This window comes from Dunckerocampus dactyliophorus, chromosome 1, assembly GCF_027744805.1.
Source record: "Dunckerocampus dactyliophorus isolate RoL2022-P2 chromosome 1, RoL_Ddac_1.1, whole genome shotgun sequence".
Classification (NCBI taxonomy): domain Eukaryota; kingdom Metazoa; phylum Chordata; class Actinopteri; order Syngnathiformes; family Syngnathidae; genus Dunckerocampus; species Dunckerocampus dactyliophorus.
This window is the reverse complement of record NC_072819.1, coordinates 12,666,117-12,693,214: the sequence shown is the minus strand read 5'-3', so window position 1 is coordinate 12,693,214 and position 27,098 is coordinate 12,666,117. Positions and strand designations below refer to the sequence as shown.

Here is a 27,098-nt window from a genome sequence, read left to right as displayed (position 1 = left end):
AAAGACAACGAACGTTTATTTTGAAAGTGCAAATGCGGAAAGGGTGTTGCACCGCTGGTGTTTTGTTGCAGTACGGGTGAAGTCTGCTGTGAGAAAATTCGTCACAAATCTCTCAGGTGAATACAAAACACCTCGTTATTCCAGATTCCAGATATTCCACATACAATGATTGTTGTCCTGTAATGGGATATTAACGTGACAATTCGGTGAGGTCGCTTGTGTACCTTGTTGTGGTAACCACAATTCTCTGCGTTGAGATTATGATTTTTTTTCCTGCTTCAGTCACTGCTAAAACTAAGAAACATCTCCAGGGAGCAGCTGTTAGATGGAATTAATATCCATCCATTAACATCCAACACTCCACGAGTTGTAGCGTCTTGGAAAGGAATGCTTTGCGAATGTGTTTACAAGCTAGCGCTGCTAACGTTAGCTTGATTAGCATCTGCACTGTATGTGGACGTCGGCATCATTTCAGTATGTTGGCTTCTTTATTCTGCTCTTCATGTGACATTGACGTATTTCACATTCACTTAAATCGGATGATGACCGTATAAAATACACCTGAAGTATAACGTGCCAGATCCACGTAAGAAGGATGTAGTGTTAGGACAGTGCTGGATATACATGGGCCGTCTATATGAGGATGTTTACATGCGTGCACTAAAAAATAACTGTGAATTCGGTTGAAACCAGCTTTTTAAAACGCATGGAAATAGTGATTCAATCGTGTTCGACTTTTTTAAAGTTCTAATTAACATCCAGAATCTTCTTGCCTGTGTGCGCCCCCATCGATAATAAGCGCGGGCTTTCTACGCATGCGCTGGTTTCTGGGGAGGACGATTGGCACAGTAATGATGTGCGATACCACTGATACTGAGTAAAATTCAATCTGGTATTGGCGATACCGATTCGATACTTTGCGCAAATACGCCCAATGTGCCTGCAAAATTTTAAAAAGTAGATTATTGCAAATCGTAGCATAGCTCGTAGGTTAGACAATACAAGACATCAGAGTAATGCATTTATTTCAAACAGAAGTATACTGTAATGAGGTAGTGGCGTGATTTACAGTATAGCCAAGGTTATATATATATATATATATACACACATATATATACACATATATATATACACCTATAACAACAGAAAAACAGACAACAAAGTCATATACTGTAAAATGCTGTATGTGAAAATTTTGTCCATCCATCCAATTTTTAATTATTAATTAAACACAATGTCAATAATTTAGGTACTTTCACTGTGTTCTTGTTAATGATATACATCACCTCAAATGACTGAAGTGTCAAAGTATCGATATTTTAATTTGAGAATTGATTTTAGAGTATAATGATCTGGTATCGGAGGGATCGATATTTCAATATCGAGCCACACATCACCATGGCAGCTAGGGTTTGGTGATATATCAATATTATTCAAATAACGCTATTTATTTTAAGCATGATATTAACAAGAAACATGTCGTTCATTTCGATATAGACTGGATTTGCGCTGTTCTCTTGTATGTTGATGCAGATGTCTCACACCTGTGTGTGCGTGTGCGTGTGTGTGTGTGTGTCAGCGCTCCTGAGCGGGGCTACTTCCCCGACCCCTTTCGTGCATAAAGAAGGAGAGAGGAGAGGAGAAAAACATAACAGCTTATAAACTTGAAAAAGTTTTAATTTTATCTGTTTTTAACAACAGAACAAACAAATAGAAGTGCAGTGTGCATGTGTAACGGCATGTAAACGTAGTGTGATTTATTTATTTTTTTTACATTTTTTTTTATGCCTTTGAGACGCACCATAACATTAGAGGCAAAGCAGATGTCATATAGCTTTCTACAACTCTTAACATTTTTGTGTGTGTTTATATGACGTGTTTGTACGGGGGTTGGCAGTATAAGGGATTAGACGAGTAAAAGCGATGCAGTTTAAGTTGTGTTGGGCTATATCTTCTCATCAACCACATTAGGAGGTACATTTGCACATTTGAATAATATCATATAGAGCTTAAAAATAATATTATTATTAGATAAAGCTCAGTTTTGAATGACAGTGTCACAGATACAAAATTAAAGCGCTGGTTGTAATTTGCAGAAATGGCTCTGAGTGTGATACATTGCAGTTGAAAGAAAAAAATAATTCTTGATACATTGTCCATCTTTCCGGAAATGTTGTAACCATACTGGTTCATGGTCATTTTCATCTCAACTCTCTCTCTTCCAGGACTCTATCTGCTACTTGTTTGTGAGTGTGTATGTGTGTGTGCTCGTGTATCTGAGACTTCTGTGCGTGGTTGTTTGAGTGTTTGTGTGCTGCACCATCCTGCAGTCTGCAATGTCTTCGGAATTGCTGGTCGATTTGAGTGAAGACCCTGCAACGGCCCAACTGGGCCACTTGAAATTGGCCACGTTAGAAGACCAACATTGGCCGGCGGATGAGTCATCTCTCAGCAAGTCTGGTGAGTGGCATATACAGTCGTCCCTCGTTTATTGCTGTTAATTGGTTCCAGGCCCGACCGTGATAGGTGAATTTCCATGAAGTAGGATTCAATATTAATAAACGGTATTTAGCCTTTCCAATTTACGTATTCTAAACTGAAGAAAGTGTTTCAAACGGTGTGGGGAAGAAGGACAAAGAAGCCAAAGAGTTACCACTTCCACACGGAATGAGAGAACCTTTTTTTTCCCATTTGATCTCAGCCATAGCATGTCCGTCTCGGCCATGGCATGTCGGCTCGGCCCTGCTAGCTCAGTAGCCAGTCTCCATGCAGTGTGAAAGATAATGTAATCTAATGTCACATCTCGTAACATTGCTGATGCCTAGTGACCAGAATACGACATCTAACTTGTCTTTCAATATTTTTTGACAAATGATAGGCCATAGTCAACAACGCAACAGCCATTATTTATTATTTTTTGATAAAATGCGATATAGTGAGGGAGCGATATTCAATCAGTGATATAGCGAGGAATGACTGTAATTCCATTACAACACTATTTATGTACAATGGCAAGGATGACATATGAGAATGGACCCATATTGTTTGTAGCCAAAGCCCTTCCTGTAGACCTCAGGGCAGGGGTCGGCAATCTTTACTATCAATAGAACAATTTTGCCCCCTCACCCACTAAAGAAAAATAGTCTGGAGCCGCAAAAATATAAGTATAAGCTTATAAATTTATAAGCTGTAACAGCTTATAAACTTGTAAAAGTTTTAATTTGACCTGTTGACAACAGAACAAACAAATAGAAGTGCAGTGTGCATGTGTAACAGATGCCAACTAGAGGGGTTGTGGTAGCACAGCCAGTTGATAGCCGGTTCCTTTAAGTTTGCTGGCTAACGCTGCTTGACTCTCAATCAGTGAACTTATGTGGTCACTGGTTCGAGGACTGGACTGGACTGTAGGGATGACCACTATTACACATGTAGGCCTCCTATGAAACGAATTACTTTTTTTCAGAAAAATTTGAGTGCTTGTTTTGTTTGTCAAAGAACCCAGCCAGGCAAACACCGGCTCCCCCTCCCTTCTTTGCGTTATCTAATCACCAGTCAGAAGTCAGATTCAAGATTCAAGAGTTTTATTGTCATATGCACAGTAAAACAGGTAGTTCTGCTCTGCAATGAAATTCTTGTTCTGTTCATTCTCCCAAAAAAGAAAGAAAACACAAGAAAATTAATAAGAACATAAGAAACATTAATACCAATAAATTAAGCAACAACAACAGAAGAGACATGAATACCAATGAATAAATGAATAAATAAATAAATATAGAAATAAAAATATAAATAAATAATATATAAATAAATAGAGTTATGAGTGTGCGTGTGTTGCGTGTGGCGTGTCTGAGTGCTTCGTTGAGAAGCCTGATGGCCTGTGGGTAAAAGCTGTTCGCCAGTCTTGTGGTCCTGGACCCAGGATGCATTCATGGCCTTACAGAAAATATGTTCTGTTTTAACTCTTTTCAAAAATGCGAATTTTCCCCACTCTGTGTTTAAAAAAAATCTGCAACGGGTGCCACAACAAGAAGGCGGGTTGCCGATTCCTGCTCCAAGGAAATAATTGATATACCAGAAAATGTAATTGTAAATGTAAATAGCAGTGCTTCTCAGATTGTGGGGCAGGATGATGTGTAAGGTAAGACACCTCATATGAGGTAAGAGGCAGAAGATATCAGTGTCTTAATGCGTTGCTTGCATGAATGATATTCATGCTTGAACGATACACAAGCCTCTAGTTAGGTGGCAGCAGTGCTCAAACTAATCAACATGCTGCCTCTTCAACCCAACAGAAGTACACAGAAACACCCACGTGCAGAGCTGACGGAGGATGAGCAATGGAGAACTTTCTGACAGAAATGAAAAGAAAAGCAAAGGAGACGGGAAGGAAAACAAGTGATGATAATTGAAGGTCATTGTATTTTTTGGGTATTCAATCGATCGCAACTGGACTGTTCAAGTTGTTGTGGAAGATTGGTTTGTAGAAAATTGTACAGTAGTTCCTCGCATAACGTAAACCTCCTTTTACGTAAATTCCACTGAACGTAAAGAATTGATGTCAATTTTTCGCATCGTATTACAGAAGGAATTCCATATAACATAAAGCGTCAAGTCCGTGCAAGCGACAGAGAGGCTAACAGAGTACACTTGGTGACACCTTCTGGCTTCACACTCTCATTAGCTGATTATTGGGGCACCGCCTACGCTCTCATCTTATTGGCAGATTATCGGGGCACCGCCGACGCTCTTATCTCATTGGCTCACTTATCCAGCGCGTCCATATTTGTGTGTGAGCTCCCTTCCTCATTTTAGTCGCCCTCAAACTAGTTTGCACGCATTGAAATCTCTTTTTAATTTCATTACTTTTCTTTGTTTTAAAATGACCGTAGTCATGGGCCCTAAACCAAGTGTAAGGGATAAGAAAAAAGGGAAAAGTTGTCGATCGAAACGAAACAGGAAGTTATGCAGAAATTCTGACGCTTCATGCTCTCATTGGCTGATTATCGGGGCACCGCCTACGCTCTCATCTCATTGGCTGACTAATCCAGCTCATCGGTGTGTTTATAAGTGACATGCTGCTCCCTTCCTCATCGTAGTTGCCCTTAAACTAGTTTGCATGCATTGAAATCTCTTTTTATTTTGTTTACTTTTCTTTGTGTTAAAATGACCATAGTCATGGGCCCTAAACCAAGTGTAAGTGAGAAGAAAAAAAGGGAAAAGTTGTCGATCGAAACAAAGCAGGAAATGATCCAGAAGCATTACGGTGGTATGAAATGAAGTGATGTTGCTAGATTATACAGTAGTTCCCCATTGACCATACAAACAATAATCAAACTTATTTATTACCTTATTTTATATTGGAATGTTAATCTACTATGTTTATGCTGTTTTCTTATATTTTCCCACCATATTTGGTGGACTTTGAATATTTTGAAGGGCCAAAGGTGTGAGTTTGGGAAGATCTTGGAACGGATTAGGCTATTTACATGTATTTTATGCTTCGTACAACATAAAATCCCTATAACATAAAGGTTCTTGGAACGGATTATTTATGTTGTAGGGGCATCTACTGTATTTGTATTAATAGGTTGCTTTGTGCATGCGGTAATGCGATTGTTCCAGTTATACCATTTAAACCAGTTACATATAAAAATCACAATATCATAATAGAAATAAGTTGAAAGATTCAGAGTAATTCACAATTCGAAACATACGGCACAGTCCCTCACTCAGGTGTAATCAAGGCGTGTCATGTAATTAACTCATTCAATATCACAGACGTAGTTATAGGTTTTTGTAAACCCGAACGCCCGATCCCAACAACGTATTTACGTATGTCTTTTATGTTTTTTTGCGTGAGGCTAAAGATTCAGTTCCAAGTGTAAAAATTGTAAATATTTCATGGTGTTATATTTGTAAATTGTTATTTTGATGTTTAAAAAAAAAATAAAACTTTTGCGCTCTTTATGTTGTGGTGTAGTTGTTTAGATATTTTAGCTGTAACAAAAGCAAAAAATATTTGTATCAAAGTGAAAGCTTTGCTTGAAATGTATCTTCGCAAAAAGCTAGTTTTCTCCCTTTTCTAGTTGGCATCTAATAATTGACTGAAACTTGCCTATGTTCTATTGCTGATTACTAAAGAATGGAAAAGGTACTTTTCAAACTTTTTTCCTGATGAAAGACGGGAGTCTAATCATTCTTTTGGTAGGTTACATGTTTATAAAGCAATAGAACACAATATTCTGTGTGCCTTGAAAAATCAAGTCAAAATCATCTGAAATGGCCGCTACTGAAAGCCTTGTCTTTTGAAAAATGGCTGGGATTGAATGACTTAATGGAATTGCTCCGGCATATGCACGATACAGAGAGCAGAGGAGAATTGTAAATGCACGACCATGAAGAGACAGAATTGACATGCCATCGTGTAAATAAGATCACACCTCTTCTAAAGGAAAGGTAACTTTTAAATGACTTCTGATGTGGTTTAGCCTCATATAGAAAATACAATTAACTGGACCATCTGGGTAGCAGGGGGGTGCCATTGTGGGGTCGAGGCCCCTCAAATATAGTATAATGGTAGGAGAAACTAACCAGTTCAATAATGTATTCAGCATTGGTCGAAATGTTAAAATTGAAAATGGACATTAGTTTGACAAGCATATACCATTAAGGTCATAAATAGTCAAGCGAAGGCTCAATATGGCCTAATATGTATGGATTATGGGTGTATCGTAAATAAAATTTAAACACTGCCTGTTGTATTTTCTAATTAAGAGAAGGAGAAGAGGGTGCAGCCATTTATTTTCACAGAACACAGCAGCCATCTTAATCGCCTGAGAAAGGAATATAGAAAAGTCAAAGTTTAGTCGTGGCTTATGGATTTGGGAGCCAGATGCATGTCTGTCACATCTTTGGAGACTGGCATTTCTGTTTCTACTTGTCTCTACGTTTACATGTCTACATGGTCGCACGTTTACAATTTCTCATTTGTTCTCTATCTGGCGTGGAGGAGTGATCGCATTAATTAAATTAATAATTTGTGGGTTATTTTGGTGTCTTTCTAGTGCTTTGTAGTATTAAAGTTTACGAAATGTAACTGCCCCTCCTCCCCGATAGAAATAAACACATACACAAAGTGCATATGCACGTGTACACCCCAAATGTAACTCTCAAGGAGCGATCATACTACACGCATGCATGTATGCAAACTATTTGGGCTAAACCTGGGGGGGAGTCTTTTTTTTTTTTTTTAATTAATAATAAAAATCAATAGTTTATAAAGCATGAGCACAAGCTTGTAGTGTTGTCACATCAACACCAAGTCCAGAGTGTAGAGACGCAAGGCTGGGGGGAAAAAAAAAACATTTGATTGCGCGAAAGCAATTCTGTATGGACCGTGCCTTAGTTTGACATCAACTGACTTGTGCTAAAGCGTTTGCAGCACAGTCCATAACCAACAAGCCCCAGCTATCTTTATTCATAAAAAACAAATGTTAGTTTTTTTCATTGTGTGTGTGTTTGTCTCAGATACAGACATCTCTCAGCGCTTCGATGCTGGTTCCCCTCACCTGCCCTGGGACCATCCCTTCTATGACATTGCCCGGCATCAGATCATTGAAGTTGCAGGTCAGCAGGTTATCGAGGCACTTCTCTCAGCTGGCAGTCATCATTGTGGTTATTGTCCTTTTGCCAATACTCCCTTTTTTCTGCTCCGTTGTCTTGTAGGTGATGACAACTTTGGCAGAAAAGTGATCGTGTTTAATGCCTGCAGGATGCCCCCCCAGCATCAACTGGACCATCACAGGCTTTTAATGTGAGTCAGTCCAACCTTTGAGTCTTGCTATAGGGAGGAAAATATTTACATTTTTATACAATTTTCAACTGATTGACTCTTAGACTTGTAGGGACTTAGGGCTTTATTTTTTTACATCAGCACAAATCAGATTTGTAAGGGTATCATAAGGTATTAACGGCAAAGAAAATTTGTCACTCTAATCTTAAAATCTGCAGGAAATTTGGGATATTTTATTTCAAGCTTGAACAAGAACCTAACTGGATTTAAGTATCTCACCCATTATATGTGAAATATAGTAACCAGTTCAGGTACAGGGCAAAGGCAAGATAAGTACTGAGGAAGGGTGCATCTCTTTGTAGTCTGACTTTTTGGTACAGATCGTTTGGTTTGGTAGAGAGGTGTACTAATTTCTCACATTGTACACATTGAGTGTGGGACAGACCTCGCACTATGTGTCTGCTCGGGTGCAGCTCAGCCTTTGGCGAGAGGGAGTCATGGCTAGCTATAGTGCAAGGGAGAAGCCAGAGCCTGGAGCCGTTGAAGTCTCCATTTTGGAAACACTGGACCTTCCCGGTGAAATACGTAAAAGACAAGTGTATAAAACGTAAACAGTGTGCCGCCATTGTTCAGTTGAGATGAGAAACGGGGCTACAAGCTGGAACTATGCTGCACCTCAGGCAAAGAACTTTTAATTCACAAAAATAATAATTCACATTGTTGCACTTTCCTAGAAACGTAACGTAAGAAACGTAAACCGGGGTGACCAAAGTGCAGCAATGGGGCCATTTTCGACCCTCAGTTAGTTTTTTTACTGCCCCTTGGCATGGATGAGATTAGATTGAACTTTTTATCCCACAACGGGGAAGTTTAAATGTTACAGCAGCAGAAAGGTACAAAAAGCACAATATACCAAACACCGATACAGAAAAAAATAATCTACTATGAAAAATTTAGTATAAACGTATTAATATACAATAAACTTACAGTATAACATAAAACCTAGCCAAGCGAATAAAGTATGAGATGACTAAGTACGCAAGAAAATACAATAAATGTAGGCACTGAAAGTATTTAACAGTAAAGTTCCATTCCATTCCATTTTCCTCCGCTTATCCGGGTCCGGGTCGCTAGGGCAGCAGTCTCAGTAGGGAAGCCCAGACTTCCCGGTCCCCGACCACCTCCTCCAGCTCCACCGGGAGGACACCGAGGCGTTCCCAGGCCAGCTGTGAGACATAATCCCTCCAGCGTGTCCTAGGTCTTCCCCGGGGCCTTCTCCCGGCTGGGCATGCCCGAAACACCTCACCAGGGAGGCGTCCGGGAGGCATCCGGACTAGATGCCCGAGCCACCTCAGCTGGCTCCTCTCGATGTGAAGGAGCAGCGGCTCTACTCTGAGCTCCTCTCGGATAACCGAGCTCCTCACCCTGTCTCTTAGGGTGAGTCCCGCTACCCTACGAAGAAAACTCATTTCAGCCGCTTGTATCCGTGATCTCGTTCTTTCGGTCATGACCCAAAGCTCATGACCATAGGTGAGGGTGGGAACATAGATCGATCGGTAAATTGAGAGCTTTGCCTTCCGGCTCAGCTCTCTCTTCACCACGACGGTCCGGTACAGCGACCGCATTACTGCAGACGCTGCGCCGATCTGCCTATCGACCTCACGCTCCAACCTTCCCTCACTCGTGAACAAGACCCCGAGATACTTGAACTCCTCCACCTGGGGCAGGATTAACAGTAAAGTGATGTTGTAAATGAATTAATAATGCACATGTTGACAGTTAGGTGTCATAAAATATATATACACATGTTAATTTGTAGTAGCTGGGTATTTACATGGAAAATGAAAAATATATTACACATTATACAAAAACTGTAGAAATTAGTGCAAATGGATAAATAGATGAGTGCAAGTGGGGAAACAGAATAAATATGACACGATAACTACGACACAGGTTGTGCAAGTGTTGTAGTCTGATGGCTGTTGAGATGAAAGACCTGCGGTAGCTCTCCTTTTACATTGTGGGTTTAACAGTCTGCCACTGAAGGAGCTGCTCAAAGACCCTCGAGCGTCATGCAGGGGGTGAGAGGTGTTGTCCATGATGGATGTTAGGTTGGCTATCCTCCTTCTCTCACCCACCTCCTCTATTGGAGTCCATTCAATAGTCAAGGACAGAGCTCAGTCTCCTAATCACCTTGATGAGTCTCTTCCTGTCCCTGTCTGTGCTGCCTCCTCCCCAGCAGACCGCAGCGTAGAAGATAGCTGCACACACCTGACTTGAATTGTTTGGTAAAAATTGGTTTCAATTGCTCTTTAAGTCTCCTTAGGCAGAGGGTTCAGTTACTTATTCCTCCCCCTTCTGTCATTGTTTGCATGCTATCCTCATTAAAATATGAAGACCTATAAATGTTTGGGTGGTTTTAGTTAAAGCAGACACTGTTTTTTCATCTGTGTGATTTTGACAAAGATCAGATCACATTTGATGGTGATTTTATGCAGAAATGTGGGAAATTCCAAAAGGTTCAGATACTTTTTCATTCCACTGTACATACGTACAACAACTCCATGCTGCCACCAGTGGTGAAACGAAATAAAGCACACCAAAATAAAACCCCAAAACAAACCAAACTAGACAAAAAAACAAAAACAGAGCATAAATGGTGACTACATCGTGGTCATGGCTTAATTTTACACTGCCTGTGCTCAGTATCTTTAAATTCAGGGATCATCATTCCATGCTAAAGCCCAGATGTTCCTGGTTTAAAGCATTGTATGATAGTAGAGTATGTTTGAGGCATTGTACCTGAGGTCAAAGGTCAGACAGTTTAATTTTCTTTGGTTTTCAATGTATTTTCAAACAATCAAAGACCAGTTGTCAAAGCCAGATCATTATAATTATGCAATAAATCTGTGGTTGAGTGGCATTCTCCCTCATAAGCATTGGTGGTTGTCTTTGGTAGGTACCTGAAAGGAACCTTGGACCAGTATGTTGAAAGTGACTACACGCTGATCTATTTCCATCATGGACTGACCAGCGAAAACAAGCCATCACTCAGCTGGCTACGAGATGCTTACAGGGAGTTTGACAGGAAGTGAGTTTGGTCACTGGATAATGTCAGTGCTGATGAATGGATGGATCAGATTGAACTTTTTTTAAGTGATGCTCGTATTTGTTTAACAGGTATAAGAAGAATATAAAGGCCTTATACATCGTCCATCCCACCATGTTCATCAAGACCCTGTTGATCCTCTTCAAACCCATCATCAGGTACAAGTTTTGGCATTAAAAATACGTTTCAGCATTATATAAAAAGTTGTCTTGGCACTGAAAAAGTTTCTATTGCAAAATAAAAGATGGACATAAAAAATATATATATATATTTTTTATAGTCATTGAAATATCCTTTCAATGTCAGTCTTCAGATTTCCCCTTCATGTCCATCTGTTTTCAGGAACAGTTGTCACTGTTTTCTACTTTCTGGTTTTGACTTTCAACATAATGGCAGTGTTCTGGCATAGAGGCAAGGCATAAAGTTAATTTTAACACTGCTTAGTTCAATCTGGAAAAATGACTGAGAGAAAGTTACTAGTTATACTAGTAACTAAGTAACTAAGTTACTAGTTTGAGAACACAATAAAGGGGGCGGAAATAATTTATGTTAATTCGTGAAGATTTTTAAAACATCTAATTTAAAAAAAAAGTCATTCAAATTTAATATCTGTAATATAAATCACATCTGAAAGGGATAGTTTGGATTTTTTGACATGAAGTTGTATGACATCCCCATCAGCAGTGTACTACATCAACAGACACTACATCAACTGACTGATGACTGATGTCACATGACATCATCAAGTGACGTTTTTGCGATCAACCCACACTACTTTTACGATCACCCGGTAGCTCGTGATTGACATAATGGGCATCCCTGATTTATAATTAAGTGTTCCCTTGTTTATTACGGGGGATTGGTTCCCAAAATAGCCTGCAATAAGTGAATCCCTCAAAGTAGCCAACTTAATTTTTTCAGACAGGCATTAACATTTTCTCACATTCCTTTCTTGTTTAAACATTCATGGTTGAAACCTTTGTTTGAATTTTAGGTTGGACACAAAATTAGTAACTTTAGTGACTCATGCATATTTCACTCCTCTGACCGTGCCTCTTTAAAGCACTTCCGTATCCTTGTTAAAACATATTGTTGTCTTTCTGTTTTCCTCGTCCTCCTCCTCCTCCTCCTCCTCCTTCAAACGAAGATTAATTTATTCCGTAATGGCGTCCTGCAGTCGTGTAACTTCTGCCTTCCTTCAGCATTTCCAGAAGTCCAACTTTTTGTGCGATGGTTGGCTTACTCTGCCTTTTGGGTGCAGAACGTTTCGTTGACATTATGGGTTTTGTCGGGGAAAAAACTTGCAAACATACAGAATTTAGAGTTGTTGCAAGCTGTTCACTAGCGATCACGCAACAGCAAACACGGCAGTGCGACACGAAGGAGGTTGGCGCATAAGACAATGGTCGGGTTCTCCCTTAGCCAATCAGGACGCAGAACACAATGTGCAGGTTCTCCCTTAGCCAATCAGGACGCACAACACAAAGTGCTTTCTTCCATACGGAGGTGCACCTCTATGGAGCGAGGGAACGCTATATATGCATTTTTGTCTAAATGTACAGACTTTAGTGACACCGTGTATTAAAAATATCCAAATAAACAATAATTTTTTTTTTAGGCCTGTATTTTTATTTTGAATTAAACTTTTTCAGCAATACCTGTTTCACTGTCAATACGTCATACAATTGATTTTGTTTGGTAATTATTAATAGTGTGTGATTCAGAAAATGCATGTGAATGCTGAGAGCTGTTGAGTCAAAATGCTGAAAAAAAAGAAATTAACATTATAACGTTGCAGCGTATTATTCACAATCTGGAGGTGCCATGCGATTTTGCCCCTTATGGGCTGTGTGAAGTACGGGCATGACCCGGAAGCAATCTCATTATCAATCCTAAGTTTCTTGTGTCTTTTTGATTTCAGCTTTAAGTTTGGGAGGAAAATCAACTACGTGAGCTATCTGAGTGAGCTGGATGATGTGGTCAAGTGTGAGCAGCTAATCATTCCAGTCCGCGTCAAAGAGTAGGAAGCACTCATTTGTTCATGCATGTAATGGAATCAGTTGTGCACCCATGAATCATCTTAACACAAAGCTATTGTGTGTGTGCAGGTACGACAACAAGTTGAGGGCATCCCTAAAGTCAACCTCTCAGCTTCCTATGTCTCCTCCTCGCAGCCCCCCTCTCCCCAACCAGGTCTTCGGGGTCTCCCTTGAATTGCAAGTCACTTTTTGCCTGTTTTACTAGATAATAAATGCCAGATGTCAATGTTAAAGGCATCATTGTTTGTTGTTAATAAGAATGTGTGTCTAGGTTAAGAAAGAGGAGTCCAGATGGGGATCCGGTTCCTGTGGTGATGACAGACACCATAAGCTTTCTATCAGAGCAAGGTGCCTGAAACACAACATGAATGTTGCATCTTGATACGTGTGTTTGTTGTCCTAAACTACGTCACTGTCAGGTTTGGAGATTGAGGGGATCTTTCGACGTTCAGCCAATGTGACTTTGGTGAAGGAGGTCCAGCTCAAGTATAACTCAGGTAGGAAAGTTTCACTGCAAAAAGTGGAAATTAGGCAAGATTAAATATCTGAACTCAACAGAATAATTACAATTATTGTTTTAGCTTATTTAGTTTACATATTACGTAGCCCTGGTGGAATAATGATATACCCAACCACTGGAGATGTTAAGTGCTGGTACTAAACCCAGATAAATTGCAACAGGAGAAACCAAAAGACAACCATAGGCCTTCCCGGTCAAATACGCAAGCATACAAAAACAAGTGATTAAGATCAAAGCAGTGTGTCGCCATTGTTCAGTAGAGATAGGGATCGGAGCTACAAAGTGAACTTGAAGCAATAAGGAACTTTATTTTCCTCAAAATGGAAGTAATGATTCATATTGATTTTATATTGGCCCTCAACGTATTTCTATAACTTTTTTTCCATTTGAATTAATTATTAATGAATACAGTGGAACCTTGGTTAGCATCATTAATCTGTTGCAGAAGTTCTGACTCTAACTGAAACGGATGCTAACCAAATAAATTTTTCCAATCCATCTATTTATTTTCAATGCCGCTTATCCTCACTAGGTTCACGGGGGTATGCTGGAGCCTATTCCAGCTGACTTTGGGCAAGGAGCGGGGTACACCCTGGACTGGCGAATCACTTTCTGCCATGCATAAAACAATTACAAATGCATATAAATACATAAATCATGAATGAAAGGGTTAAGTTACCATTTAGGGTTACTTTTACGTTGTGTGTTAACAACATATTTAGAGGCGCACTATATTGTACTCTAACCGGAAAATGCACACAAACTGAGACAACATTGTGGCGTAAATTTTTTTACGTTAACTGAAAAACAAAGGGTGGACACTAACCGAGGTTCCACTGTATATCATTCAGTATTGCACTAATTTGCTTTGTCAGTAATAACACAAAACTAAGATGTTGATGTTTTGTTCAAATAGCTTAGCGTACATTGGACCTACATTGGATTGGGTTTTGCATATTTAATGGACAAAACGTTTGAGCCTTTGTCAGTGCGAGCAGCACTCATATTACTTGTACAGCAGCAATCCACAGAAGTCAGGAATCGTGCACCTGTCCAATTTTACAGCTCCAGAACTGTCACACCTGTAAATAAGCAATTAAATGTAAAAAAAAAAAAAAGCATTGTACACGCAGAACAAGGCCTGAGGGTCACATACAGTACGTCACTTTTTACGGCAATCCTTTTTAGCAGAGAATTTCAAAACAATGTGTTCAAAAGAGTAATACATTTGCATCACAAAAATGCCTCCTCAAAAAAATCAGACATCACAAATCGCTCGGCGTGATATTTGCCTCCCGCCGTATCCCTGTGCACTGTCGCCTCTCCATTCTTGTGTATGTGACAAGACGCTCGCATCTACCTCCGCGACTGAGCGCACGGTCATCTTGTTTATTTGTGTGTTCCACAGCGGAAGAAGATGCGAGCGTCTTCATCACATACCTAAAAATGGAGAGGCGACGGGATACGGCGGTAGACAAATATAACGCAGAGCGATTTGAAGTCTGATGTTTTTGAGGAGGCATTTTGTGATGCAAATGTGTTACTCTTTTGAACACATATTGAATGGAGAAGCCAAACTCTTTACTTTAATGGCTCCAGCAACTAAGCGGAACTACATTCCTCGTCACGGATCTCCGACCAAAACCGGTCTCACGGGACCGATTGGGTGGGTAGGTCACTAATGATGTAGTACACTGCTGATGGGGATGTCATACAACTTCATGTAAAAAAAAAATCCAAACTATCTCTTTAAACTATCGTAGGAACATGTAAAAAAAAAATAAAACTATCCCTTTAAACTATCGTAGGAACATACTGGAGGCAGTGAGAAGTGGAGACTCAAATGGAGATGTAATAAATGAAGTCACATGACTTCATAATTCACTTTGTATCAAACCAAACCTAGCCTGCTTCATCACAAAACCAGTCACGTGATTTGTGCACGCTTACTGTACTGTCACTATTCCACTTGCATTTCAATTAAAAAAAATAGAAGCCAACTGGTATGTTGGATCAGTCTATGAGATTGTTCTCATGAGCAATAGCAATGACACCAAACAGAGCAGATCATCAGTGTTATTCCCTAGAAATAATATTGTCACTAATACTGCTGCTCTTTTACACTTAAACTCCTCCGTGATCTCACAGTGAATGTCATAAAAGTCATAAACTCTCATCAGGACTCACAGGTACACATCACCGTTAACTCATTCACTTACTCACCCCTACTGCCACTAGCTAAATTAAAAAAGGAAACCAGTCATCATGTCATTAATTGTGCAACTGTTACTCAGAAAAAGTCGCAATTTTACAAGACCTTCTCTTTCTCTCATATCGTAGAAAGAGTTGGAGATTAATTTCCTCTCATTGAGGCATTTCTCTTTGGACAATTCCTGCAATTTGATGTGGTGGCTATACTCTCTGCTTTCGTATACATTTTTTGATGCGCTGAACATTCCACAAAATCGCTTTCTTACATCTCCACGGGGAAGGATGGACCAGAAAAGTGTGGATTCATCAACTCGTTAACCTTTAAACAAATCTAAATATGTCAGCTAAACTCGGGATACCTGCGAAAAATGTTTTGTCAACTACCCCTTTAAAAATGGACAAATCAGTAATAATTTTAGGTGAGGATGACAGTTTAATACATTAGCGCTGACCCTACTCTAAACCCACTAATATGCCTCTATCTTCATTTGTACTGTATAACGCTGTTAGTCCTGTGGAAAAAGCAACACATCTGTGGTCTCATTTACAGTATAAAGGGTGCTGCTCACAAAAAAGTTGCATCAGTAAGGGTGAAATGTGCATACGTTGATATTTATAGAACATTTCTATGCGAAATTCCTACCAAGTCTTTCACTCATTTCGCTCATGCAAAGATTTCCAGACACCAGAATCAGCGACACTTGATGCTAACGCCACAAAATTAAAGCTACTTTTATACTTGCATATACAAACACAGAAAAACTCTAAAATACACCACTGGGGTTGTTAACCATCCCTTGAAAAACTGTATCATCATGTATTCAGAAACAAAAGTACACGTCTCGTATTTATGGGAATTGGGAGGCACTTTGTCCCTTATTGTCAAATTCTTTTCTTGAAAAGGCCGAGAAGATCGTAGAGGACACTTTATCAACTCAACTCCAGTAGATTTTTTTCTTTCACACTTCAACTATTTACAGGAGCTTGACTGGTTCGGTTAGCATGGAATAGCATGAACTTACTACTCAGACTAAACACAGTTGTATCTTAGAAGCAACAATAGTTGTTACGTACCAGCGGCCTCTCTGGTCTTTTCTCATTACAATCTTTTGAGTAGTAATTTCTTTTTGTCAGTCTACTAAATCTCCCAATTATTTACTCCGTACAACCACCTAGCATCATATAATGCATGAACATATGTAAGTATCAAACAAGTCAATTTTGCATCACATTTTGTTTCAGAGATTTGAAAGACATGCATTTGTCATACTCTTTGATGGACACATGTACAGTCATGTGATGCTTATTTTTAAGAATATATTCTCAAATAAGCCAAATTTGACAAAACACTTATTACCATGAGAATCAAAACTGTGTAAAATGAATTGAATGAATGACAGGGCATATATATATATAATATTCTATTCTATTCTATTATATTAGGGCTCTCAAATGGTTAGCATTTTTAATCAGATTAATCACAGTTTTCACAATTAATCTGATTAATCACCATGTCACACTACGTTATCTCATATTACCTTATCATATTATCATTACGTTACATTAAGGAAGATCACTGTGTCTTTGCAATGACGAATGGACTAGAGACGTGTGTCACTACACAATACGTACCCAGAATGCAATCGGTCCCGCGCCTGCGTAAGGACTACGTCACTTCCTCCTGTAGCAAATTTTTACAACAGCGCTTCTATGACGTCATGTGTTGTTTTTTTGTTTTTTTAATGTATGAACATAAATGGTCAATAACCACACTTCATATATGTAACATGTTGGGAGGTTATTTTATAAGTGACTCTTGTTAAAATACTGTGTTAGCATGGGGATGTTTCTATCGTCTTATGACATCCACCAAGACTGAGCTACGTAATAACTTACGCAGTGCACGTAGCGCAGACGTAAACGTCGTATACGGTTACATGTAACGCACATAAATAAGTAGAATAAAACACATCAATCGCAGTTATAATTCAATGTAAACAACCATAAGTAGAGTGCACTGATGGATTAATATAAAGGATTCAGCTTTTTTCAGAGTTTTTTTTTTTCTAAACGTGGAAATACCATCCATCCAAACATATCTTCCTAGCAAATACTTTTGTGTGGAAAAAAGTAAAATAATTTATGGAACAAAGAAAAATTACCCACTTGCACTATGGATATAGTATATGAAAAAAAAGATTGATTATGTTGTTATATCTCAAATTTCTATCTTTCTTAATAACGTTTGTGGGAGTGAAGGGGGGGGACGTATATTGCTTGCTGCCATAAAATAGATTGACGGATGGTGTAGATTACACATGCCTAACATGTGACTGCCGAAAAATAGGCTGACCGGATGTTGACGCGTTCTGCAAATGCGTAGAACCCAGTTGAGTTGATTGCATTCTGGGTACGTATTGCGCAGTGACAAGGCGTTTGTTTGGAGTTGGAGATACACATACGGTGTTGGAATTGCACTGCTCCATCACTGGTTACGTTTGCACAATTGAACTTGTATGAAAATAGTAGGACGAATGGGAGCTTATTCGTACCCCTTCTCTATATCTATCACTGATCATCATTCATTCAGCAATAAGCAAATAGGTGTTAAAATAGTGACACTATATAGCTTGTGCAGTGTTAAGGACAAAGGAAGAAACAGAAATGTAAAAAAATAAGGGTAAAAATAAAACTTTAATAAAAGTGACAAAATCGGAAATAAATTGTTAGTAATAGATAGAAATACATAAGTTACAATAAGTGCAGACATATTAAATTTCCTATGTCTCGATTGAGCTAAGTGTTTTCATGTTGAAATGGTGTGAATCGGTTGAGAAATGTGAAAGTAAATGTGAAAGTAGTCAAAAAATGACATAATCAGAATCATAATGCTTTTGGTGTAATAAATATATATGTGTGCTCTTCAGCATTGACACAGTCATCTAAATGATGAGTAAAAACTGCTTTATTGTGTTTTCCTTTTTGTGGGGTGGGGGTGGTTGTAGGTGTGCCGGTGAACTTCAGAGAAATGGAAGATGTCCACTTGGCCGCCGTGATCCTGAAGACATTCCTGAGAGAACTTCCTGAACCACTGCTGACCTACCAGCTTTACAACGACATTGTCAACTTCACCTGTGGGTTTGCACACAACACAGGACAGTGGTATCTCGGTTTTTGTTATTAGTTTCTGCCAAAAAAAACAATATCATAGGAAATCATGTAAATCCGATTAATCCATTCCATACAGCCACAAATATTAACAAAAATACAAAATAATTATAAATAACGAATGGATGTAACTTAGTGTTGATGTGGACTTCCCATGTCTTCTGGTGACATCAAATGCAGTAGTGTTTCTCACCTTCTTGATCCAAGTCTTTATCCATACAACTTTCTTTGGTCCCATGGCGGGTTATTTAGCAGTCGGATGCACGGACAGTGAGTCCAAGGTCCCTATGCAAGTATGAAAGTACTGTATGGAATTTGATTGTATAAATTTCCAGGTCTAGAAAAGTATAGGAAAATGAAAACTTATAAACTTACTTAACACACTTACTTAGCATACTTAATGTATAAGGAAATATTCATGTTTGCAAGACTGTTACCACTGTTCTGTTTTCTAAAAGATGAAATTATGCATAACTTTAAAAAAAAATGTGTTTTTCTAAGGCGCTTGCTGTGGCATATAAGATGTTTGTGTGAGAGCACAGCACAGTACAGTAATCCCTTGTTTATTGTGGTTAATTGGTTCCAGACCCGACTGCAATAAGTGAATTTCCGAAGTAGGTTTCAATATTAATAAACAGAATGTTTTCGTAGTTACACCGTTGCGTTATACTCTAGTTACACTGTTTATAGCTTTCTAAATAGTGTTTTTTACCATTATTAGAGCTTTCTAGACACGAAACAAAACCCCTAGTCACCTTTACACTCATATTACCCAATATTGTAGATATAATCAGCGAAAATAAGCCATTTAAGACCTAAATAAGAGGTGTGTGTTTCAAGGTGTGTGTTCCTGTGTGGACAGGAAGTGACTTAGGGGATGCAGAGTTGACCTTTAGCTGGAGTACGGCCACAACAGTATCCCATGTTATTATTATGAAGATGTTGCTGACTCCTGCTCACTTGCAGTCTTCTTCAGAGTGGTCACATGATGTTCCTGTCACGTGTCTTGTCAGCTGATTCATGCAGATGTTGGCGCTGTCTTCCTGTCAGTGAAGGCAGGGCAACAGCGCCATCTGTTGTCCAACTTCTTTAGGACCCCATCCCAGGTTTGCAAGCGCAAAAAGGCCCCTTCGTCCCGGTTTATGGCCCTGTGGGTACATTTCCGTATTTCAGTTGCCTCATTGATCCAGCGGTGGTGTTTGTTGTCCTCTGTCCAATGACGTTTGCTCCATTCCAATCAGTAATGTGGTTATCTCTTTTGCAATGGTCAGAAATACCGGACTTGAGTTGTTCTTGCTTTACTTTGTGTTTGGTTGATGGTGTATACGTCCTCGCTGTTTCCTTCTCACATTCTGTTCGATGTTCCTTTTTCTCTACGTTGAATTCCCTCCCTGTTTCCCCCAATATATGTTTTATTGCAAGACATGCAAGATATTTTGTATATGACATTGTATTTTTGTTCTAGCTCTATTTTATCTTTTGGGTGGACTAATAATTGGCTGAGTTTTTAAATATGGTTTTATTGGTGTGTTTATATTGCGTTTTCTCATTGCTGCCTGCACAACTAGAAAAGCATTCACAGAGCGCAGACCTCCGCCAAGCACCATAGTTCCCCCATATTGTGATTCACACCAAAATAATAATCCTACATTTTTTGGATCAAGTCTTTGATATCTTGTACATCCTGTTGGAAACTTGTCTTGTATTTTTTTTCCAAGTGCTCAGACCATTTTTTTGGAGTTATATGCACAAATGCCAAAAATGGTTCTACCTGGCAATGTTGAAGAATCCTTTAAAAAAAAAAAAAATCAGACGGTGATCTGGATCACCCCCAGAATTTAATCAGTTCTTTCATATCCCATTTCCAACAATTACTGAAAATTTCATCCAAATCCATTGAGAACGTCAGAACTTCAGAACGCCGGCAAAAACATAACCTCTGTGCTGCACTTGGCGGAGGTAAAAATGTAATGTCATATATGAAATAGCCTGCATGTCTTGCAGTAAAACATATTGGGACGGGACGTGGGGGCCTTTTTAGTCTCTCAAACCTTGGATGTGGTCCTAAAGGAGTCAGACAGCAGATGGCGCTCTCGACAACATTGATAAATCAGATGACAAGACATCACAGGAACACAGAAGATTGCAAGTGAGCAGTCGAAACTGTCAGGAATGGAAAAACTAGCTAACTGGTCTGTAAAAAGAACGGTTTAGAATGTATTAATGATAGACCCAATTAACCTCATTGGATTATGAGCTACTTTACGTAGCAATAGTTTCCTGGAAATGATATGCTGATATAATGGCATACATATTCACAATAACAAACACAAACGATCACGCCATCATTTATTTACATACATACTAGGGCTGCAAATGACAGTTATTGTCCAAACTTTTTTCTTAAGGATGGGGAGGCCACTTTTACATTTACCACACCAACCCATGTAGATGTCCAAATAAGTTTTTCTATATTTAAAGAAAAAACAGCCTGCAGCTCAGTTTCGTGTTATTGGTGACAGTATGAACTTTTTCTCCGTATGTTACACTTTTTTGCTTGTTTTTCCTTTAAAAAAAAAAAAAAAGTATCGTTATTTATTATTTATTGGGGCAGCATAGATAGGTGGTTGAGTGGTCGTCTCCCAACCTGAAGGTTGCAGGTTTGATTCTCCGTCCTTGGCAAGATACTGAACCCCCAGTTGCTCCTGATGCTGCGTCATCAGTAGGTAAATGTGCTAACAGTGTCAAAGCGCTTTGAGTGCCTTGGAGGTGGAAAAGTGCTATATAAGTGAAAGATCATTTATTTTTCTACTGTTTTGTTAGCGGTCATGTTTAATTGTATTTTTAGAATGTGCTGATGGCCAATAGAAATGAGCCATGAGTCCTAAATGGCCCCTGGGCCACACATTGACACCCCTGTTTTAGCCAGAATATGAACCAAACATAAACAGTTAGTGGTTTGGTCCGCAACATATCGGATAAGAGGAAAAAATGTCCACTATTTTCCATAGTCAAAGCTGATGTGTGTGACTATCTTGTTTTGCCTTAAACAAAGATAATAGGTTTTAAAATATTCACATTTGAGAGGCTGAAATCAGAGGATATTTACATTTTAATTGAAAAAAAATGATTGATTCAATACCAAAATAGTTGTCAACGAGTTAGATAATTGATGAATCATCAATTGATTGATTATTTGTTGCAGCTGTGATGATACACATTTATTTACAGACTATGGAGAAAGTCTGGAATTTTGAAATGTCAAATCCGTAGGAGCCCTATGAGACGGCAACGCGTAGGGTGCTTTTATTTGGGCACTCTATTTTGTGGCACGATACAGTTCAGGGCAAACTTACTAGATTGTTTACGTGGAATATTGTACAAAAAACAAGGCAAAATTTTCAGGCAACAAACGAATCATGCGATAACAGAAGTTTGAATGTATTAAAAATTCTCCTGTGTTTTTTACTTGTTCACTCCCTATTGTTTTTTTCGGTCAAGCTGTGTCCCTCGAGAGTCAGGTGACTGTCATGAAGACGCTGGTGGAGTCACTGCCAGAGGAGAACTATGCTTCACTCAGATACCTGATCACATTTTTGGCACAGGTACATTTTTCACCTTCATTCCTCATCAGGTCTGTCAGTGACATCCTGTTTTGTATGTGTTTGTGTGTGTACGTACGTACGTATGTGTGCGTGCGTGCGTGTGCTTGTTGCACAGGTGTCAGCTAACAGTGAGGTGAATAAGATGACCAACAGCAACCTGGCTGTGGTGTTCGGACCTAACCTGCTCTGGGGGCGGGACAACGCCATGTCACTCAGCGCCATAGGACCAATCAACAACTTTACCCGAAGCCTGTTGGACCAGCAGCACTTGGTCTTTAATTAATCGTGAGGCCCATAGTGGGTTAGCCATCGAATAGCAACACAGTCTCCCTAAATGCACATTAAATATCCCCTTGTGTCTTTTGTCACCCAGCTTTGTGATTGGACTGTTCGCAGTATGGTTATAAAGTGTATCCTGAGACCCTCTTGAGAATACAAATGCTGAAAATGTAAAAATGACATGATTATTACCTTTGCCACCATATTTCCCTTGTAGTCCCTGCGGTCTGCCTGAAGCAATTCCAGCCACAACTGCAGCATGTGTACAGTTGTTAAGTGAAACATTGAGTACATAGTTGTTAGACTTTTCTGTGTTTTGTTGTTGTTGGTCACTGCTGTTTCTATATCGTGCAAAAAAAAAAGCCCTCCCCCTTAAAAGGTTTATACTTTAATATGTGAAGATTTGTGCGAAAAGCCTCAGGTTCGTTTAAGAATAATGACGCCAAATGTGGACAATCTTTAGAAATGGTGTATTTAAAAAGGTAAAAGAAGATTACAGTGGAACTTGTTTAAGTTGACCTCGTTTATGCCGACAACCCATCTAAGTGGACCAACTCATCAAGTCTATGACTAAAAAGTCCCCCAACATATGTCAACGTTGACATACGTTGTGACCGCTTTTGTCAACGTAACATGTAAGACTCAAAAACGTCTTTTTTTTTTTTTCTTTATTTGTTTTTTTTTTTAAAACACGTGTTGTAGTATTGTTAATGTCGTTATTGTAAAAGCAGCTACAGGAAAAGAGCTGCCACTTACCTTCACAGCTTCAGCATACGGCTAAAGAGCAGTCATTGAAAATATGCACAAATGGAGGAAAACGATGTTAACAAACTGCCATAAGTTCAAAAATACATTATCGCCCATTCTCCTGATGCCTCTGGCAAAAAATGGCTATTTTTGGTTATGTCGACGTGGGATGTTGACTTAAATGGTTTCCACTGTAACCGTATCGTTGTAATGATCCCTAAACATCCGTGCTTTGGGACACCAACATAACATATCATGGTAGTTTATGCATGCATGCGTCTTCCCATGTGGCCCTTACCAAATACGTTGTTTTTTTAAGTTGGGTTGTGTGATTGAGTGATTGTGTGTGACGTTTGTGTCTGTACTTGCCTTTTTGTTCTTCACAGTGTGCCATTAATGGAGGTACAGTAGTCCAAATGTAGTGGTGTCCTCTGGCCTCTGGATAAAATGGTGGTGCAAAGCACTCCTCTTAGCCTTTACTTTCTCAAAAGACACAAAAAAAAGGTTGAAGCTGCTGAATAAGATTTTTCTTAGTGCAGTCTTTAAAGGGGACAACCTCTTGTCAAAAGCTTGTATCACCATCTATCGACTTGTGACTCGTGAATTTGGCAAAACCATTTCTGCCTGAATATCTTCCTCTCAGCTTGCAGAATTAAAAGGATAATTTTGATTTTTTTACATGACGTTGAACGACATCCCCATCAGCAGTGTAGTGCAACAACAGTGACTTACCCCCCACTTCATCCCATGAGCCGAGTTCTGGGTGGATTTCAGTGATGAACGTAGTTCCGCTTAGTTGGTGGGGCCACTTAGGTAAAGAGTTAGTTCTTCTCAACAACAATTATGCGTTCTAACGAGTAATAGATTTGCATCATAAAAATGCCTCCTCGAAAAAATCAGACCTCACAATTGCTCAACTGCATGTCCATTGTTGTGTATGTGCTCCACAGAGGATGAAGACATGTAAACACTGGAACACTGGGGGTTGCCATACAACTTCATGTCAAAAAATCCAACCTATCCCTTAAATGGGTGGTCCTGCTAGGTTTAGTTTATTTCCGACATGCTTAACAAAGCTACATAGAAATAGGAAGATGCAGAGTTTATTTAACCCTACCTCAAATTTGTACCTGACCAGAAAAGAAGCCAGCATATCGCTCACGCTCCAAAACACGAAGACACACACATCCCAGAGGTGTGGTGCCTATGTCCATTGGAAAAATGACTAATACTGTACATCAAATATTACATATACTCGAAAGTTCTGTGGTGTATATTTTAAAGTAGTCCCCATTTAATTTAATTCTATTCTTTTGATCTTAAGCGACAACATGAGACGTGTAAACCTTGGACACCCAGTTGAATTGATTGTGTTTTACTTTACAGTGGAGTAAATGGTAATGGTTGCAATGCTATGGAATCGTTAAAAGGGCGCGACTGTGACTATATCTAGTATATACATAAAAGAGCATCTTCCTGAAGCTAGAGGAGGAGCTTGTAATTCCCAGTTGTTGTCATAGTTATGTCCATGCAGTTTGTGTGTGACTTAATGCAGTTAAAACAAACACATAATATACCGAGGGCTAGCTTGTCAAAAAATAAAACAAGAAACGATTCCTGTCAGTGGAGGAGAGAAGTGCCATTCTTGAAATGTCACACTTGCTGACTAATCACGTATCTGTATGATCTATTGATCTTTGTACTGTAATTTGTTGTCCTGGTGACAGTGAAGTATGTTTACTCTCTGGGAGAAATTTTTGTTTGGCTGATTTCTGGACACTTAGTGGTCTTATTTTCTGAATTTGATTTTTCATCCTTTTGGTATTATATATATATATATATATATATATGTGTGTGTGTGTGTATGATGATAAAATCATGTAATATTGTGGACAAATAATAAAGAATCTTAAATATGTGAAGTTTTGATGTTTTTTCAAGGTAGCTGGTGACATTGAAAGTATGTAAAAGAGTAGATTTGTTAATCCACTAAATAGTGTGTGTGTTTTAACCCATAGAAACCCAGACCCACTGGGATATACCACAGATCAAGTGGAACACATAAAACACATTTCTTATGGTGTTTTTTCTTAAATACTGTACTTTTTTTTTAAATCCCAGGTCGGGACCTTAGTGCCTAGCTCATCTCCCTCCACTTTCCAGGCACTACTTTACTCATGATTGGGCATGGGACACAAGCTCAGACTCGATCACCCTGTAGTTGGCCGCCTTTGATGAGAATGTCTAGTGTTGCAAGGCCGAAACAGCCACTGATTCAAAGGTACACTACTGATGATGTGTCCCAAAATTGACATCCTTCCCATGGCTGATATAAAGTTACCACGCCACTCTCAACATCCACGCCTCATGTGATTCCCATCTATTGGCACAAAAGACTTTTTCCATCAAGTCCTGTGTATTTCTGAACTCAGTATCTGGACTAGTCCAGTGCCTGCTGTGAAAGGACAGCTGACAACATAGGAAAGACTATGTGACGGTTTGGAGAGACAGCTGACAGGAGGAAATAGACCCCACAGGGGCTGTCATGGGCTAGCTCCCCATGAAGACAATCTCCAACGCTGTCTCAGTTTATTGGAGATACCTGCCAATTGCTACGAAAAGTCAACAAAGGAACATACTCCTAGAGCAGAGATACTTAACCACAGTTGGGCCGCCAGCGCCACCTTGAGGGTCACAAAAACCTTTTTCGTTCTGCACCTGTGGGCTTTGACGGCCGCATGCTGTGATCAGATTGACTGTATATAAGGGCTGTTATCTGTGAGGCAGTCAGCTGCAATACCACCTCCCACCTGTGGTGGAAGTAATACATCAGTCACTTGTTAGAGACACTTGAAGGCAGAAGACACTCAACTAGCAGCCCAAAAAAAAACTAAAGATGAAACTAAGGACAAACCCCCTCAAAAGACGATTTTTTTCAGGAAATACAATCCAGACTCTATCAAGTACGGCTTTGTGAATGTAGGCAAGGCAGGGCCCAAAATGCAGTGTGTGGAATGCGGCTTAACGCCGTCCAACGAAGCTCTGAAGCCGTCCAAGCTAAAGCGGCATCTCGAGACCAAACATCCGACGCTCTTGGAAAAGACAGTGGAATTCATCATATGAAAAGAAAATGGGCTACAGATGCAAAAAAGTCTGTTGTGACAATGGCTAGCCACTCCTAATGTGCCAGACGTGTAGCACAACACACTATAGCGCAGGAGTTGGTTCTGCCTGCCAGAGTTGACATGTGCCATGAGATGATCCGAGAGGCCGCTACAAAGAAGCTGCTGACCATCCCACTTTCAAATGACACTGTGAGTCACTGTGAGTTGCTCTTAAATATGTTCTTGTAGTACATTTTTTCCACTATAAGCCTGTTCTGCATCTTGTTATATGTGTAGATTTACATACACATGATGAATCAATGTTTGGTGACGATCACATTGTATCATTTACTTTATTTGACAAGCTAATGGCAAGTGGATTATATTTTGTTTGTTCAGTAGAAATCAAACCAAGAACAAGATCAATTTCATTTGTTAATATTTAAATGGGGCCCTGTGACTGGCTGGCGACCAGTCCAGGGTGTACCTCGCCTCTCGTATAAAGTCAGCTGGGATAGGCTCCA

The 27,098-nt window shown here is 39.4% G+C and overlaps 1 protein-coding gene across 4 annotated transcripts; it reads left to right on the top strand.

The window, feature by feature from the left end:
- Positions 1-25,388, top strand: arhgap1 (Rho GTPase activating protein 1). Of its 4 annotated transcripts, none has more exons than XM_054785567.1 (13): positions 1-116; positions 2,226-2,460; positions 7,534-7,626; positions 7,726-7,813; positions 10,752-10,883; positions 10,973-11,059; positions 12,823-12,921; positions 13,010-13,117; positions 13,212-13,288; positions 13,360-13,437; positions 18,677-18,805; positions 22,341-22,444; positions 22,560-25,388. In XM_054785567.1, the coding sequence occupies exons 2-13, from the start codon at positions 2,337-2,339 to the stop codon at positions 22,725-22,727; spliced, it is 1,287 nt and encodes a 428-aa protein (XP_054641542.1). In that variant the 5' UTR covers positions 1-116; positions 2,226-2,336; the 3' UTR covers positions 22,728-25,388. The 4 variants fall into 4 exon arrangements, with proteins under 4 accessions (XP_054641542.1, XP_054641527.1, XP_054641534.1 ...); XM_054785552.1 differs by having other exon boundaries at positions 7,528-7,626; XM_054785559.1 differs by having other exon boundaries at positions 82-206; positions 7,528-7,626.
- Positions 25,389-27,098: the final 1,710 nt, after the last annotated feature.